Source organism: Sphaeramia orbicularis, chromosome 4, assembly GCF_902148855.1.
Source record: "Sphaeramia orbicularis chromosome 4, fSphaOr1.1, whole genome shotgun sequence".
Lineage (NCBI taxonomy): Eukaryota > Metazoa > Chordata > Actinopteri > Kurtiformes > Apogonidae > Sphaeramia > Sphaeramia orbicularis.
The window spans coordinates 1,020,450-1,037,524 of record NC_043960.1 but is presented as its reverse complement, the minus strand read 5'-3'; the positions used below and the strand labels follow the sequence as shown (position 1 = coordinate 1,037,524).

General features: G+C 47.9%; 1 protein-coding gene across 1 annotated transcript in view; it reads right to left on the bottom strand.

Moving 5' to 3' along the window:
* The window catches only part of patj (PATJ crumbs cell polarity complex component), a 259,683-nt gene that overhangs the window by 150,183 nt on the left and 92,425 nt on the right, over positions 1 to 17,075 (bottom strand). The window contains 5 exon segments of the mRNA XM_030132683.1: positions 238 to 301; positions 1,753 to 1,867; positions 3,160 to 3,246; positions 3,248 to 3,503; positions 10,840 to 12,452. Coding sequence (XP_029988543.1) covers positions 238 to 301; positions 1,753 to 1,867; positions 3,160 to 3,246; positions 3,248 to 3,503; positions 10,840 to 12,452 — 2,135 coding nt within the window.

The window sequence follows — 17,075 nt, the reverse complement described above, 5'->3', positions numbered from 1 at the left end:
AGCCCTGCCTGAAGTCATCAGCCTGCAGACAAGTACTCAGGGTTAAACTCCCTGTTTTTCAGAGGGTGAAAGGCTGAGAAAGTTCTGCAGAACAGACCACAAAAACGACCAGCAGAGGGCGACACAGGACAACGAAAGACCAGGAAACCACAGAGGAGGTAGAGGAGGAGGAGGAGGAGGAAACGAAGAGGAGAAACAGACGACAGAGACAACAGGAGGATGGGATCCCATACTGACTCTGTGTCGGTGTCGGTCAGAGTCAGTTCAGAGTCGGCTTCACTGTCTCTGGAGTCGACCACACCTGGAAACACGAAGAAGAAGAAGAAGGAGATGATCCACACGTGGACCACACGCATTCATGTTCCTCAAACACAGAGGAAAGGATCAATCAGACCCATGAACGGAACCGCCTGTCCAAAATCAAACTGTCTGACAAAAAAGACTAAGAACTCTACATAAGTTCCAGTAGACCGTATGAACCTGATCTGACCACAAACTGTTGATTATTGTTGTTTATGGTTTGAAATCTGTCTGTAAACTTGAATTAATTATTATTATTATTATTATGACAGGACAAGGTCTTTACCTGATAAATAAAGGCTATTATTACTATTAATATTATTAATAATAGGAAGAAGAAGAAGAAGCAGGAGAAGGAGAAGCAAGAGGAGAAGGAGAACAAGGAGGAGGAGAAAAAGGAGAAGGAAAAGAAAGAGAAGGAGGAGGAGAAGAAGGAGAAGAATGAGGAGGAGGACAAGGAGGAGGAGAACAAGCATAAGGAGGAGGAGGAGAAGAATGAGGAGGAGTAGGAGAAGAAGGAGGAGAAAAAGGAGAAGGAAAAGGAGGAGAAGAAGGAGAAGGAGAAAAAGGAGAAGAATGAGGAGGAGAACAAGGAGAAGAAGGAGGAGAAGAAGGAGAACAAGGAGAGGGAGGAAGAGAAGAAGAAGGAGAAGAATGGGGAAGAGAACAAGGCAGAGGACAAGGAGAAGAATGACAAGAATGAGGAGGAGCAGGAGAAGAAGGAGGAGAACAAGGAGAAGGAGAACAAGGAGAAAGAGAAGAATGAGGAGGAGTCGGAGAAGAGGGAGGAGAACAAGGAGAAGGAAAAGAAGGAGGAGGAAAAAAGGAGAAGAATGAGGAGGAGAACAAGGAGAAAGAGGAGGAGCAGGAGAAGAAGAAGGAGGAGGAGGAGTGGGAGAAGAAAGAGGAGAACAAGGAGTAGGAGAAGAGGGAGGAGGAGCACAAGGAGAAGGAAAAGGAGGAGAAGAAGGAGGAGGAGAAAAAGAAGAAGAAGGAGGAGGAGAACAAGGAGGAGATGAAGGAGGAAGTGAAGAACAAGGAGCAGAGGAGGAGCAGAGGAGCAGAAGAAGAGGAGCAGAGGAGGAGGAGGAGGGCTTCTCCAAATGAAGCAGAAGTGTCATGTACAGTGTGGTGGATAGGGAACAGACTAATATTTGAAGACATGAGGGAAAAGTAAAACAGAAGCTACAGAAACCTTCCAAAGGCTGAATCGTTCACTGTCACCGTTTATCGTTCTTTTCTCACAGTTGTTTATGAGCCGTTGGACTTTCCGCTGCCCTCTAGTGGATGTATTTCTTAACATTCTTCCAGTTTGTGCGTGCAGTGACAGGTGTTTGGACAGGAACTGAACGTAAATGAGCCTTTAGACATAAAACCTGGGACTGAAATGACACTGCAGTGGGTTCTGACTAATATCTGGTGCCTGATGCTGTTTTTAAGAATCAGACTGACCCCGCAGCAGGTGTCCTACAGACTCCATGTGGTCCTGGTCTGGTCTCAGGTCCTGGTCTGGTCTCAGGTCCTGATCCTCTTGGTCCATAAAGTCCTGCTTCACCTGCACCTGATTCAGAAAGAAACAAAAACAGTGACGTAGAGTTCATTCCACTATGAACCCAGTATCAGCTGACTGTGACTGTTGGTCTGTTCACAAACCAGGAAGAAGGTCAGAGGTCAAAGGTCACAGGGTTAAGAACCACTGGACTGGGTTAGTCTGAAGGGAAGGAAACACACACTATGAACCCAGTACAGAGAGGAGAGGAGGAGGAGGAGGAGGGGGAGGAGGAGGAGGAGAGGAGAGGAGAGGAGAGGAGAGGAGGAGAGGGCAGGAGAGGAGGAGGAGGCGGAGGAGAGGAGCAGGAGGAGGAGCAGGAGGAGGAGGAGGGGGAGAGGAGGAGGAGGAGGAGGAGGAGGGCAGGAGGAGGAGGAGGGGGAGGAGAGGAGAGGAGGAGGAGGAGGAGAGGAGAGGAGAGGAGCAGGAGGAGGAGGAGGGGGAGGAGAGGAGAGGAGAGGAGAGGAGAGGAGGAGGAGGAGAGGAGAGGAGAGGAGGAGGAGGAGGGGGAGAGGAGAAGAGAGGAGAGGAGGAGGAGGAGGAGGAGGGGGAGGAGAGGAGGAGAGGAGGAGAGGAGCAGGAGCAGGAGGAGGAGGAGGGGGAGGAGAGGAGAGGAGAGGAGGAGGAGGAGGAGGGGGAGGAGAGGAGAGGAGAGGAGGAGAGGAGGAGAGGAGAGGAGGAGAGGAGGAGGAGGAGGAGGGGAGGAGAGGAGGAGAGGAGCAGGAGGAGGAGGAGGGGGAGGAGAGGAGAGGAGAGGAGAGGAGGAGGAGGGGGAGGAGAGAAGAGGAGAGGGGGAGGAGAGGAGGGGGAGGAGGAGGAGGAGAGGAGAGGAGGAGGAGAGGAGGGGAGGAGAGGAGGAGAGGAGGAGGAGGAGGAGGGGGAGGAGAGGAGAGGAGAGGAGAGGAGGAGAGGAGAGGAAGAGGAGAGGAGAGGAGAGGAGGAGGAGGAGGGGAGGAGAGGAGAGGAGGAGGAGGAGGAGGGGAGGAGAGGAGAGGAGGAGAGGAGGAGAGGAGAGGAGAGGAAGAGGAGAGGAGAGGAGGAGGGGGAGGAGGAGAGAGGAGAGGAAGAGGAGAGGAGGAGGAGGAGGGGGAGGGGAGGAGAGGAAGAGGAGAAGTGAGGAGGAGGAGGGGGAGGAGAGGAGGAGGAGGAGGAGAGGAGAGAACTGAGCAGAACTGTTAATCATGTGATCTGTGATATTGTTCGTATACATAAACAGACTTTTTTGACATATTCATGCATCAGGTGTAAAGTGCTGACATCCTCCTGCCTCCTCCTGATCTCCTCCCACCTCCCTCCTGATCTCCTCTCACCTCCTCAGCTCCTCTGCTCCGACCCAGCGAGGCCAGTTTCCACTCCTCCCACGATGTGGAGGTTTCCTGGGAGCGAATCCCCCTTCTGCTCTACCTCCTCTTCCTCCTTCACCTCCTCCTGCACCTCCTCTTCTTCATCCACAGCCATCTCCCTGCCCTCCTCTTCCTCCTCCTCTTCCTCCTCCTCCTCCACCGGCAGAACATCAGCGGTCACAGATGAGGAGGTGTAGCGAGGAAGGCCTCCGTCCAAGATCAGCTCTGGCTCCTCCTCTTGCTCGTCGTCACGACGATGGTCCTGCGACACACAGCCAGAGTCAGTCCAGACGTGTGTGGAGCTCAACATTCTACAGAGAACCTAGAGAAGAAGTCAATCCAAACAGGACGTCTATCAAGAAAAATCAAACACACTTACAGGTTTTTCACAAGACAAGAATTTCCAGCTTTTCTGCAGATATTTGACCTAAAACATGATCCTAAACTAGATCAGGGAACACAGTTAGTCCACCACTCTGCAAAACCTCTAATTTCTTCTGCTTTAACCACAGCTCCGGCAGTGACTTGGTGTTCAGGTCGATTTTCACACATGAATTAATACTTGTCATTTTCCTTCAGTTTTCTCCTGCAGATCCAGACCATGATGGAACTACAGGGGTTGGACAAAATAATGGAAACACCTTAAAAATCAACAAATATAATTTAATATGGTGTAGGTCCGCCTTTTGCGGCAGTTACAGCCTCAATTCTCCGAGGGTATTGATTCATACAACTTGTGAATTGTTTCCAAAGGAATTTTCAGCCATTCTTCAGTTAGAATACCCTCCAACTCTTTTAGAGACGATGGCGGGTGGAAATGGAAGGTCTTACTTGAATCTCTAAACTGACCATAAATGCTCAATAATGTTGAGGTCTGGGGACCTGTGCCGGCCATACGAGATGCTCAACTTCATTAGAATGTTCCTCATGCCGTTCTTTAACAATTCTAGCTGTATGGGTTGAGGCATTATCATCTTGAGGTGAAGGTGTTTCCATTATTTTGTCCAACCCCTGTAGGTTTCACAGGTAGAAGAAGGTTTAGTGTCTGCTCGAATCAAACAAGACTCTTCAATCCAACACGTTATTATCACTAATGAATGAATCTGTGAGGGTGCAGACGCCGTCCACGACCACAGATGAAAAACAGGCTGAGGCCAACTCCGCCTCAGCGCTGATGAATGTGCACTGTCCACGTCAAATAAAATAATAAAAATGACTTCAGGCCAAAAGGCTCCACTAAGAAGGTTTGTCTAAAGAAAAGCAACAATCGTACAGTGAAGAAGTAGGAGTGGTCTACTGAAAGAAAAGAGAAGAACCCCAAACACATACTGATGTAGAAGACTAAAATAAAAGTAGATGTGACAGAGAACAAGAAGATGTTTTACAGACATAGACCTGAGGAACCATGACATCACCCGCTTGGTTTCTAAAAGCCAGTAGTAGTAGTGGAATGTTGTTTTTCTGAGCCCAAAGTGACTATATTTGGACAAAAGGGGTGGAGCTATACAAGCCAAGGGATTCACAGGTGAGCTAATGCTAAACACTAGCTAAATGACAGTAAACGTCATCAGGGAGTGGATTAATAGTCATTTTACAGTCCTGTTAGTGGAACCTATTCTAAACCAACTACATTCATTGCAGGGAACACACACCAGACCAGAGAACACACACCAGACAGGGAACACACACCAGACAGAGAACACACACCAAGACAGAGAACACACACCAGACAGGGAAACACACACCAGACAGAGAACACACACCAGACAGGGAACACACACAGACAGAGAACACACACCAGACAGGGAACACACACACAGGTCAGGGAACACACACCAGACAGGGAACACACACCAGACAGAGAACACACACCAGACAGAGAACACACACCAGACAGAGAACACACACCAGACAGGGAACACACACCAGACAGAGAACACACACCAGACAGGGAACACACACCAGACAGGGAACACACACCAGACAGAGAACACACACCAGACAGAGAACACACACCAGACAGGGAAACACACACCAGACAGAGAACACACACCAGACAGAGGAACACACACCAGACAGAGAACACACACAGACACACACACACAGGTCAGGGAACACACACCAGACAGGGAACACACACCAGACAGAGAACACACACCAGACAGAGAACACACACCAGCAGAGAACACACACCAGACAGAGAACACACACCAGACAGAGAACACACACCAGACAGGGAACACACACCAGACAGAGAACACACACCAGACAGAGAACACACACACAGGTCAGGGAACACACACCAGACAGAGACACAACACCAGACAGAGAACACACACAAGGTCAGGGAACACACACCAGACAGGGAACACACACCAGACAGAGAACACACACCAGACAGGGAACACACACCAGACAGAGAACACACACCCCACACAGAACACACACACCAGACAGGGAACACACACCAGACAGGGAACACACACCAGACAGGGAACACACACCAGACAGAGAACACACACCAGACAGGGAAACACACACCAGACAGAGACACACACACACAGTCAGGGAACACACACCAGACAGAGAACACACACCAGAAAGGGAACACACACAGACAGAGAACACACACACAGGTCAGGGAACACACACCAGACAGAGAACACACACCAGACAGAGAACACACACCAGACAGAGAACACACACACAGGTCAGAGAACACACACCAGGCAGAGAACACACACCAGACAGAGAACACACACCAGGCAGAGAACACACACCAGACAGAGAACACACACCAGACAGGGAACACCCCCAGACAGGGAACACACACCAGACAGGGAACACACACCAGACAGAGAACACACACCAGACAGAGAACACACACACAGGTCAGGGAACACACACCAGACAGGGAACACACACACCAGACAGAGAACACACACAACAGTAGCGAGAACACCACACAGGTCAGGGAACAACACGACCAGACAAGAGAACACACACCAGACAGAGAACACACACCAGACAGAGAAACACACACCAGGCAGAGAACACACACACAGGTCAGGGAACACACACCAGACAGAGAAACAACACCAGACAGAGACACACACCCAGAAAGAGAACACACACCAGACAGGGAAACACACCAGACAGAGAAACCACACCAGGACAGAGAACACACACACAAGGTTCAGGGAACACACACCAGACAGAGAACACACACCAGACAGGGAACACACACCAGACAGGGAACACACACCAGACAGAGAACACACACCAGACAGGGAACACACACCCAGACAGAGAACACACACCAGACAGAGAACACACACCAGACAGGGAACACACACCAGACAGGGAACACACACCAGACAGGACACACACCCGACAGAGAACACACCACCAGACAGAGAACACACACCAGACAGGGAACACACACCAGACAGAGAACACACACACAGGTCAGGGAACACACACCAGACAGAGAACACACACCAGACAGAGAACACACACCAGACAGAGAACACACACACAGGTCAGGGAACACACACCAGACAGAGAACACACACCAGACAGAGAACACACACCAGGCAGAGAACACACACACAGGTCAGGGAACACACACCAGACAGAGAACACACACCAGACAGAGAACACACACCAGAAAGAGAACACACACACCAGACAGGGAACACACACCAGACAGGGAACACACACCAGACAGAGAACACACACCAGACAGAGAACACACACCAGACAGGGAACATACACCAGACAGAGAACACACACACAGGTCAGGGAACACACACCAGACAGAGAACACACACCAGACAGAGAACACACACCAGACAGAGGAACACAACACAGGTCAGGGAACACACACCAGACAGAGAACACACACCAGACAGAGAACACACACCAGACAGAGAACACACACCAGGCAGAGAACACACCAGACAGGGTACAACACCACCAGACAGGGAACACACACCAGACAGAGAACACACACCAGACCGGGAAACACACACCAGACAGGGAACACACACCAGACAGAGAACACACCACCAGGTCAGGGAACACACACAGACAGAGAACACACACACAGGTCAGGGAACACACACAGGTCAGAGAACACACACCAGGTCAGGGAACACACACCAGACAGAGAACACACACACAGGTCAGGGAACACACACCAGACAGAGAACACACACCAGACAGAGAACACACACAGACAGGGAACACACACCAGACAGGGAACACACACCAGACAGAGAACACACACCAGACAGGGAACACACACCAGACAGAGAAACACACACCAGACAGAGAACACACACCAGACAGGGAACACACACCAGACAGAGAACACACACCAGACAGAGAAACACACACCAGACAGGGAACACACACCAGACAGGGAACACACACCAGACAGAGAACACACACACAGGTCAGGGAACACACACCAGACAGAGAACACACACCAGACAGAGAACACACACCAGACAGAGAACACACACCAGACAGGGAAACACACACCAGACAGAGAACACACACACAGGTCAGGGAACACACACCAGACAGAGAACACACACACAGGTCAGGGAACACACACAGGTCAGAGAACACACACCAGACAGGGAACACACACCAGACAGAGAACACACACACAGGTCAGGGAACACACACCAGACAGAGAACACACACACAGGTCAGGGAACACACACCAGACAGGGAACACACACCAGACAGAGAACACACACACAGGTCAGGGAACACACACCAGACAGAGAACACACACCAGACAGGGAACACACACCAGACAGAGAACACACACCAGACAGGGAACACACACCAGACAGGGAACACACACCAGACAGAGAACACACACCAGACAGGGAACAACACCAGACAGAGAACACACACCAGACAGAGAACACACACCAGACAGAGAACACACACCAGACAGAGAACACACACCAGACAGAGAACACACACCAGACAGAGAACACACACCGGTGATCTCTTAATGAAGACTCAGCTAAGTGTCCATCTAATGACGTGAGTCTGCACCAGCCTGGTCCAGTGGAAGACCGACTGAAACTCTGGCTGAACTCCACTTTGAAGTTAGTGCTGCCCCCTGGTGTTCAAAAGCAGACTGTGCTCAACTCTGAGTCTGAACCAAATATAGAATGATCAGACGTCACTCACTCACTCACTCACTCACTCACTCACTCACTCACTCACTCACTCTCCATGCCTGTTTGTGGCTGAACATCTAATAAAGTGGATGTTTGTGTATTTTGTTGTATTTGTAGTTGAACCTCAGGTAGATCCGGGATAAAGCGGGGGTGGGGTGGGGGTGTGTGTGGGGGTGTTCCATCTCTGTGACTCCACAGTGAAGGAGCTGAAGTGCAAATGCCAACTCTTGTACTAAATCTCTAACTTGACTCACTTTGGACATTAGCCTTCATCTGTGAACACATAAAGGTTTGGTCCAACTCCCCAAAGAGCCTCCCTCAGCAGATACTGAGGGGAGATCCTGTTCTGAACGTTTAGCGCACACACATTAGCCCGCGCTGGCAAATATTAATGACAACACTTAGGCTAATTTCCATCCACGGAGCCTCATCGTCAAGGACTCTTTTCCTCTTCTTTTAATTTGGGGCTGGGAACCGGGCCCATCACGGCCGTATACTGGAGGTGAGGAGCGGGCGGCGGCGGCGGCACAGAGCTCATAACGCTAACAGGATGTTCTGCAGACTGATGTGTATTGGCGTGACTGCATGGCCTCACATTCACAAGATTTAAAGACGCTGTCATTTAATATCTGCGGCCATTAGACGATGAGGACGCTGACACCACGGGTTCAGCGTCTGCAGCGGCATCGCACGCGGCATGCTGGGACATTCCAGACCGAGGCTGGGACACAACAGGGGGTCCCAAACCCAACCAGCGCACAGGCCTAAAGGGTTCTGATTACAGGAGAGTAACAGAAGTACAGAGTAATAGAAGTACAGAGGAGCAGAAGTACAGAGGAGTAGAAGTACACAGTAATAGAAGTACAGAGGAGCAGAAGTACAGAGGAGTAGAAGTACACCAGTAATAGAAGTACAGAGGAGCAGAAGTACAGAGGAGTAGAAGTACACAGTAATAGAAGTACAGAGGAGTAGAAGTACAGAGGCAGAAGTACAAAGGAGTAATAGTACAGAGGAGCAGAAGTACAGTAATATAGAAGTACAGAGGAGCAGAAGTACAGAGTAATAGAAGTACAGAGGAGTAGAAGTACACAGTAATAGAAGTACAGAGGAGCAGAAGTACGAGGAGTAGAAGTACACAGAATAGAAGTACAGAGGAGCAGAAGTACAGAGGAGTAGAAGTACACAGTAATAGAAGTACAGAGGAGCAGAGTCAGAGGAGTAGAAGTACACAGTAATAGAAGTACAGAGGAGCAGAAGTACAGAGGAGTAGAAGTACACAGTAGTAGAAGTACAGAGGAGCAGAAGTACAGAGTAATATAAGTACAGAGGAAGCAGAAGTACGAGTATAGAAGTACAGAGGAGCAGAAGTACAGAGTAATAGAAGTACAGAGAGTAGAAGTACACAGTATGAAGACAGAGGAGCAGAAGTACAGAGGAGTAGAAGTACACAGTAATAGAAGTACAGAGGAGCAGAAGTACAGAGGGTAGAAGTACACAGTAATAGAAGTACAGAGGAGCAGAAGTACAGAGAGTAGACACAGTAATAGAAGTACAGAGGAGTAGAAGTAGAGAGAGAGCAAGAAGTACAGAGTAATATAAGTACAGAGGAGCAGAAGTACAGAGTAATAGAAGTAGAGGAGCAGAAGTACAGAGTAATAGAAGTACAGAGGAGTAGAGAGTACACAGTAATAGAAGTCCAGAGAGCAGAAGTACAGAGTACTAGAAGTACAGGAGGAGCAGAAGTACAGAGTATAGAAGTACAGAGGAGCAGAAGTACAGAGGAGCAGAAGTACAGAGGAGTAGAAGTACAGAGGAGCAGAAGTACAGAGTAATAGAAGTACAGCGGAGCAGAAGTACAGAGTAATAGAAGTACAGAGGAGCAGAAGTACAGAGTAATAGAAGTACAGAGGCGTCGAAGTACAGAGTAATAGAAGTACAGAGGAGCAGAATTACACAGTACTAGAAGTACAGAGTAATAGAAGTATACAGTAATAGAAGTACACAGTAATAGAAGTACAGAGGAGTAGAAGTACACAGTAATAGAAGTACAGAGGAGTAGAAGTACAGAGGAGTAGAAGTACACAGTACTAGAAGTACAGAGGAGCAAAAGTACACAGTAATAGAAGTACAGAGTAATAGAAGTATACAGTAATAGAAGTACACAGTAATAGAAGTACAGAGGAGTAGAAGTACACAGTAATAGAAGTACAGAGGAGTAGAAGTACAGAGGAGTAGAAGTACACAGTAATAGAACGTACAGAGGAGCAAAAGTACACAGTAATAGAAGTACAGAGGAGCGAAGTACACAGTAATAGAAGTACACAGTAATAGAAGTACAGAGGAGGTAGACCTACTGTGTTATACATGTTCTGTACCGTGTTTCTTCTGTTCCTGTCCTCTGCGCTGCTGTTTTATTCCTCTTTTACTCCTGTTCTACTGTTCTGGGTTCTCATTTTCTTCTGTTCTCCTGTTCTGTATTTCCTGTTCCCCCGTTCTGGGTTCTCCTGTTCTCCTGTTCCCCTGTTCTCCTGTCCTGTGTTCTCCTGTTCTGGGTTCTCCTGTTCTTCTGTTCTCCTGTTCTCCTGTCCTGTGTTCCCCTGTTCTCCTGTCCTGTGTTCCCCTGTTCCCTGTCCTGTGTTCTCCTGTTCTCTGTCCTGTGTTCTCCTGTTCCTGTCTGTGTCTCTGTTCCCTGTCTGTGTTCTCCTGTCCTGTCCTGTGTTCTCCATGTTCTCGTCCTGTGTTCTCCTGTTCCTGTCCTGTGTTCTCCTGTTGTCCTGTGGTCTCTGTTTCCTGTCTGTGTTCTCCTGTTCTCCTGTCCTGTGTTCTCCTGTCCTGCCTGTTCTTCTGTTCTCCTGTCCTGTGTTCTCCGTTCCTGTCCTGTGTTCCCCTGTTCCTGTCCTGTGTCTCTGTTCCTGTCCTGTGTCCCTGTTCTCCTTTCCTGTGTTCTCTGTTCCTGTCCTGTGTTCTCATGTTCCTGTCTGTGTTCCTGTTCTCCTGTCCTGTGTTCTCTGCTGTCCTGTGTTCTCTGTTCTCCTGTCCTGGTTCTCCTGTTCTGTCCTGTGTTCCCCTGTTTCCTGTCCTGTGTTTCTCCTGTTCTCCTGTACTGTGTTCCCCTGTCCTGTCCTGTGTTCTCTGTTTCCTGTCTGTGTCTCCTGTTCCTGTCCTGTGTTCTCCTGTTCTCCTGTCCTGTGTTTCCCTGTCCTGTCCTGTTCTCTTTCCTTTCTGTGTTCTCTGTTCCTGTCCTGTGTTCTCCTGTCTCCTGTCCTGTGTTCCCCTGTTCCTGTCCTGTGTTCCCATGTTCCTGTCCTGTGTTCTCTGTTCTCCTGTCCTGTGTTCTCTGTCCTGTCCTGTGTTCTCCTGTTCTCCTGTCCTGTGTTCCCCTGTTATCCTGTCCTGTGTTCTCCTGTTCCTGTCCTGTGTTCTTTCCTGTTCTGTCCGTGTTCTCTGTTCTCCTGTCCTGTGTTCTCCTGTTCCTGTCCTGTTCTCCTGTTCTCCTGTCCTGTGTTCCCCTGTTCCTCTCCTGTGTCCTGTTCTCCTGTGCTCTGTTCTCCTGTACTGTCCTGTGTCCTGTTCTCCTGTCCTGTGTTCCCCTGTTCCTGTCCTGTGTTCTCCTGTTCTCTGTCCTGTGTTCTCCTGTTCCTGTCCTGTGTTCTCCTGTCCTGTCCTGGTTCTCCTGTTCTCCGGTCCTGTGTCCCCTGTTCCTGTCCTGTGTTCTCCTGTTCCTGTCCTGGTTTCTCTGTTCCTGTCCGGTGTTCTATGTTCTCCTGTCCTGTGTTCTCCTGTCCTGTCCTGTGTTCTCCTGTTCCGTCCTGTGTTCTGTTCTCTGTCCTGTGTTCTCCGTTCCTGTCCGTGTTCTCCTGTCCTGTCCTGTGTTTCCTGTTCCTGTCCTGTGTTCTCCTGTTCCTGCCTGTGTTCCCCTGTCCTGTCCTGTGGTTTTAGCTCTGTTCTCTTCAGCCATTTGTCTGCAGAACCTCTTTCACAGTCCACAGGTCTCTGATGGCGTCCATAAAGCGGGCCGGTCTGCGCTGCTGTCACTCTGCGGGATCGTGTCTGTCACGGCGTTGGCGCTGACCAGACACAGACCCCGCTCACATCCACGGCTCGTTAACTTTTAGAGGTCGTGTGTAGAAGACGTAGCTGCAGCTGCACTTACAGGCTGCCAGCACATTATTCTGATTCCCCGAGCTGCACCCACAGCCTCTGGAACACCAGCACAGGGAACACAGAGGCACCCACAGAACCCACAGAACCCACGGAACCCATGGAACCCACCGAACCCACGGAACCCTGGAACCCACAGAACCACCAAACCCACAGAACCCACCGAACCCATGGAACCCACCGAAACCCACGGAACCCATGGAACCCACAGAACCCACAAACCCACAGAACCCACCGAACCCACGAACCCATGGAACCCCAGAACCCACCAAACCCACAGAACCCACCGAACCCATGGAACCCACCGAAACCCATGGAACCCACCGAACCCACAGAACCCATGGAACCCACAGAACCCACAGAACCCACCGAACCACAGAACCCACGGAACCATGGAACCCACCGAACCCACAGAAACCCATGGAACCCACAGAACCCACCAAACCCACAGAACCCACCGAACCCACAGAACCCACCGAACCCATGGAACCCACCGAACCCACAGAAACCACGAACCCACAGAACCCATGGAACCCACAGAAACCCACACCGAACCCATGGAACCACAGAACCACCGAACACATGGAACCCACCGAACACATGGAACGCACCGAACCCATGGAACCCACAGAACCCACCAAACCACAGAACCCACCGAACCCATAGAACCCACCGAACCCATGGAATCATGGAACCCATGGAACCCACCGAACCCACCGAACCCATGGAAACCCACCGAACCCATGGAACCTACAGAAACCCACCGAAACCCACAGAACCACCAAACCCACCGAACCCATGGAACCCACGGAACCACAGAACCACCGAACCCATGGAACCCACAGAACCCACAGAACCCACCAAACCACAGAACCCACCAAACCCACAGAACCATGGAACCCACAGAACCCATGGAACCCACAGGACCACGGAACCCCACAGGACCCACAGAACCCATGGAACCACAGAACCCACCAAACCCACCGAAACCCACCAAACCACGGAACCCCGGAACCCACAGAACCCACCAAACCCCAGAACCCACCGAACACACAGAACCCACCGAACCCACAGAACCCACCAAACCCACCAAACACACAGAACCCACCAACACACGAACCCACCAACCACAGAACCACCGAACCCACAGAACCCACCAGAACCCACTGGAACCCCTCGAACGATGGAACTCGATGGAACTGATGGAACCCACCGAACCGTCCACAGGAGACACGCCATCAAAACAACAGTACCGTTCTAACAGGACTGTTTTTCTTGTAATATCTTTGTATGAAAAGTTCTTCTTCATATTCCAGGTGTTCCTCAAAAACATGTTACTGACGTTATGTCATTTAAATTCATATTTCAAACAATTTTGTTTGTTTTTCAGAAAAAATACCAAAAGAAAAACAGCGGTGGTCAGGTTTACCTGGTCATTTACATTTTTTACTTAAATTTTATAGATTTACTGCGTTGTAGTTTTTGTGACTACCTCAAACTTCCATAAGTGGAAAAAAAATGACCCACATTCATTTAGAACAGGAGTACATGTCAACCTTTAATTCATCTACATTCATTCATTCAACAGAAAGGACTCACTCACTCAGTGTTAATATTGTTCTGTCTGTTCTGTACTATACATTATATACTATAAATACCTTTCTTTTCACTTATATATATATATATATATATATATTATGATTAAAAATGTTTAAAACATTAAAAATAACATGAAATCATTCATTTGTGGATCAAATATAATATAAATATTCTTTTTAACTTGAAAAAACGACAAAAATTGTCATAAAAACATTGATTTGAACACGTCTGAGGGTTTAAAGCTGAAGTCAGATGATTTTCAGTCTTATCACTATTGTGTGGAAATAACTGTGTTTTCCTTTTCACCTGCATTTAATTAAAAACATTCTTCCATTTCGGACTTAACATCCACTTTATATAATACACGTGAACATGCACTGAATTCTGAGTTGCTTTACTGGATTCGTTTGCTGTTTTTTGGTCAAATCGTCCCCATCTCAGGTTGAGTCGAGACGATCCTAAACTTTGGGTTTTCTTCTGGACATTTTATGGGTTAAAGCTGCAGCGCTGGATGCTTTTTTGGCGTCACTGGGTAAAAACTCCAGAATTACCTTTCAGTAAAACAGTAAATCCAGAGTTGTGACAGGAAGTCAAGAGTTCCAGCCCCGCTGAGGCTCCACACAGAAGCTCAGACAGGTGACTTCACAGGAAAACACCTCAGTTTCATTTAGGCTTTTATTTGGACTCACAATCAGAAGGACGTAGTAGTTTGGTTCCCTGGACTTTGGCTCCGGCAGCGTTCCATCATAATGCAGATCAAACATGACCAACTGAATCCAACTACACAACTAGGCTGGGGTTTTTCTGTCGTTCTGTTTTCCTCCTGGAATCTTCTGGACTGACTTCACATGTTTACATAATATTTGTGTCTTGTTGATTCACATATCCTATATTTTTTGTCCCATTGTTTGTATCATTAACCCTCTGGTATCCAGGTGAGCATATTACACACACTCTGCACTTCTGTCATAAAAAGTCTATTTTCACTATTGTTAGGTCACAATTCAAAAGTTGCTAATTTTTGCTAATTTTTTATTTTTTTAATAAGCGCATTGTGAACCATGTTTAATTCCTACACTAACACCCATCTACGAAGTGAGTAAAAAATGCGCACTGACATTTGCATTTAACATTTGTGCTGCGTACACGACAGTGAAATTGTGTCAATCCACTAAAGCTTAAAATCATTTTGACCTTTGGTCCACATGACACCAGCGCCGTCTGTGCCCTGAAACAGGACCTTGGATTGGAAAAATCCCATTTGTTTAGTTCAGTGTCTTTGACAAATGGGATCTGGTCCCATAAATGGGATCGGGTCCCATAAATGATATCTGGTCCCATAAATGAGATCTGGTCCCATAAATGGGATCGGATCCCATAATGAGATCTGGTCCCATAAATGAGATCTGGTCCCATAAATGGGATCGGATCCCATAAATGGGATCGGGTCCCATAAATGAGATCTGGTCCCATAAATGGGATCGGATCCCATAAATGGGATCGGTCCCATAAATGAGATCTGGTCCCATAAATGAGATCTGGTCCCATAAATGGGATCGGATCCCATAAAGGGGATCGGGTCCCATAAATGAGATCTGGTCCCATAAATGGGACTGGATCCCATAATGGGATCAGATCCACTTTTCCCTTCAGTCTTAACGGAGCCCAAACCTGAACACCATCTGTATTGTGACGCCACGTCGCCTGGTATCCTGGTCTCCTGTCTCTCCTCGTGTCGTCCCTCTCCTCTTTCATCTCCTCTCGTTCACCTTCCTTCACCCTCTCCTCCCCCCTCCTTAATTCCCCCCCCCCCCCCCCCCCATACCCCCCCTCTGTCTCTGAGAAGCTGCTGACTCAGCTCCATGGTATAAAGTGCTCTATCAGCTCAACCAGCAGCATCTCTCTCTTAAGTGAGCCCGGGGGGGTGGGTGGGGGTGGGGGTTAGGGGTGAGGGGGTTGGGGGGGGGTACTCTAAGGACACTCCGGTCCTCCAGCATCAGTACACCGAGTACTGCAGTACTCTCAGTACACACTACTGCAGTACAAACACAGCCGTCCTCACAGACACTGAACTCCATCACTGCTGTTTCAAAAAACCATCATTATCATTATTGATTAATCTGTCCATTATCTACATGATCAATACATAACTTTTGTTCTAAAAAAAGGTTAGAATGAATGAAAATACACCAAAGAGATTCAAGAGGAAAGAAACCAGAAAATCCTCACATTGAAGATGCTGTAGTCAGACAATTTTAACTCAACTGAATCATTTGTATTAAAATAGTTGGTGATTAATTTAATAATTGACAACTTATTGATTATCAGTTAATCATTACAGCTCTGCAGGGTCAACAATAAAATCACAAATCTGATTTATTTTTTTGCAAAACAGAAAATATGTAGAAATTAGCAAAAATGTGAAATGTTACAGTTTACTTTAAAATAAATTAATCATAACAGATTTCTAATGTTTTGGTTTTTTTTTTTCCTCATCAAGTGAATGTTTTAACCATATGTATATGGGAATATTTTTGTCAGACTGGAATATTTTACACATGGATACATACAGTAGATTAAAATACAATGTTAGTGGGGTTTAACGGAAATAAATATCGCGTCTAAAAAAGAAGATTTTTTGAATGAAAAATTGCTTTATTATCATCATCATCATTATTATTATTATCATAATTATAATCATAATTATTATTATTATTATTGTTGTTGTTGTTGTTGTTGTTGTTGTTGTTGTAAGTGCTATACTTTTACGACTGTGAATGACCTGATCCTTTAAGGTTAAATGGACAACGACAGTTTGGACACCAAACCATTAAACCCAGTTTGTCAGTGGTCCACATACTTTGTCCACAGTGTGTGTCCGTTACCCTTGGGTCCAGGTGTGTGAGCGCTGGT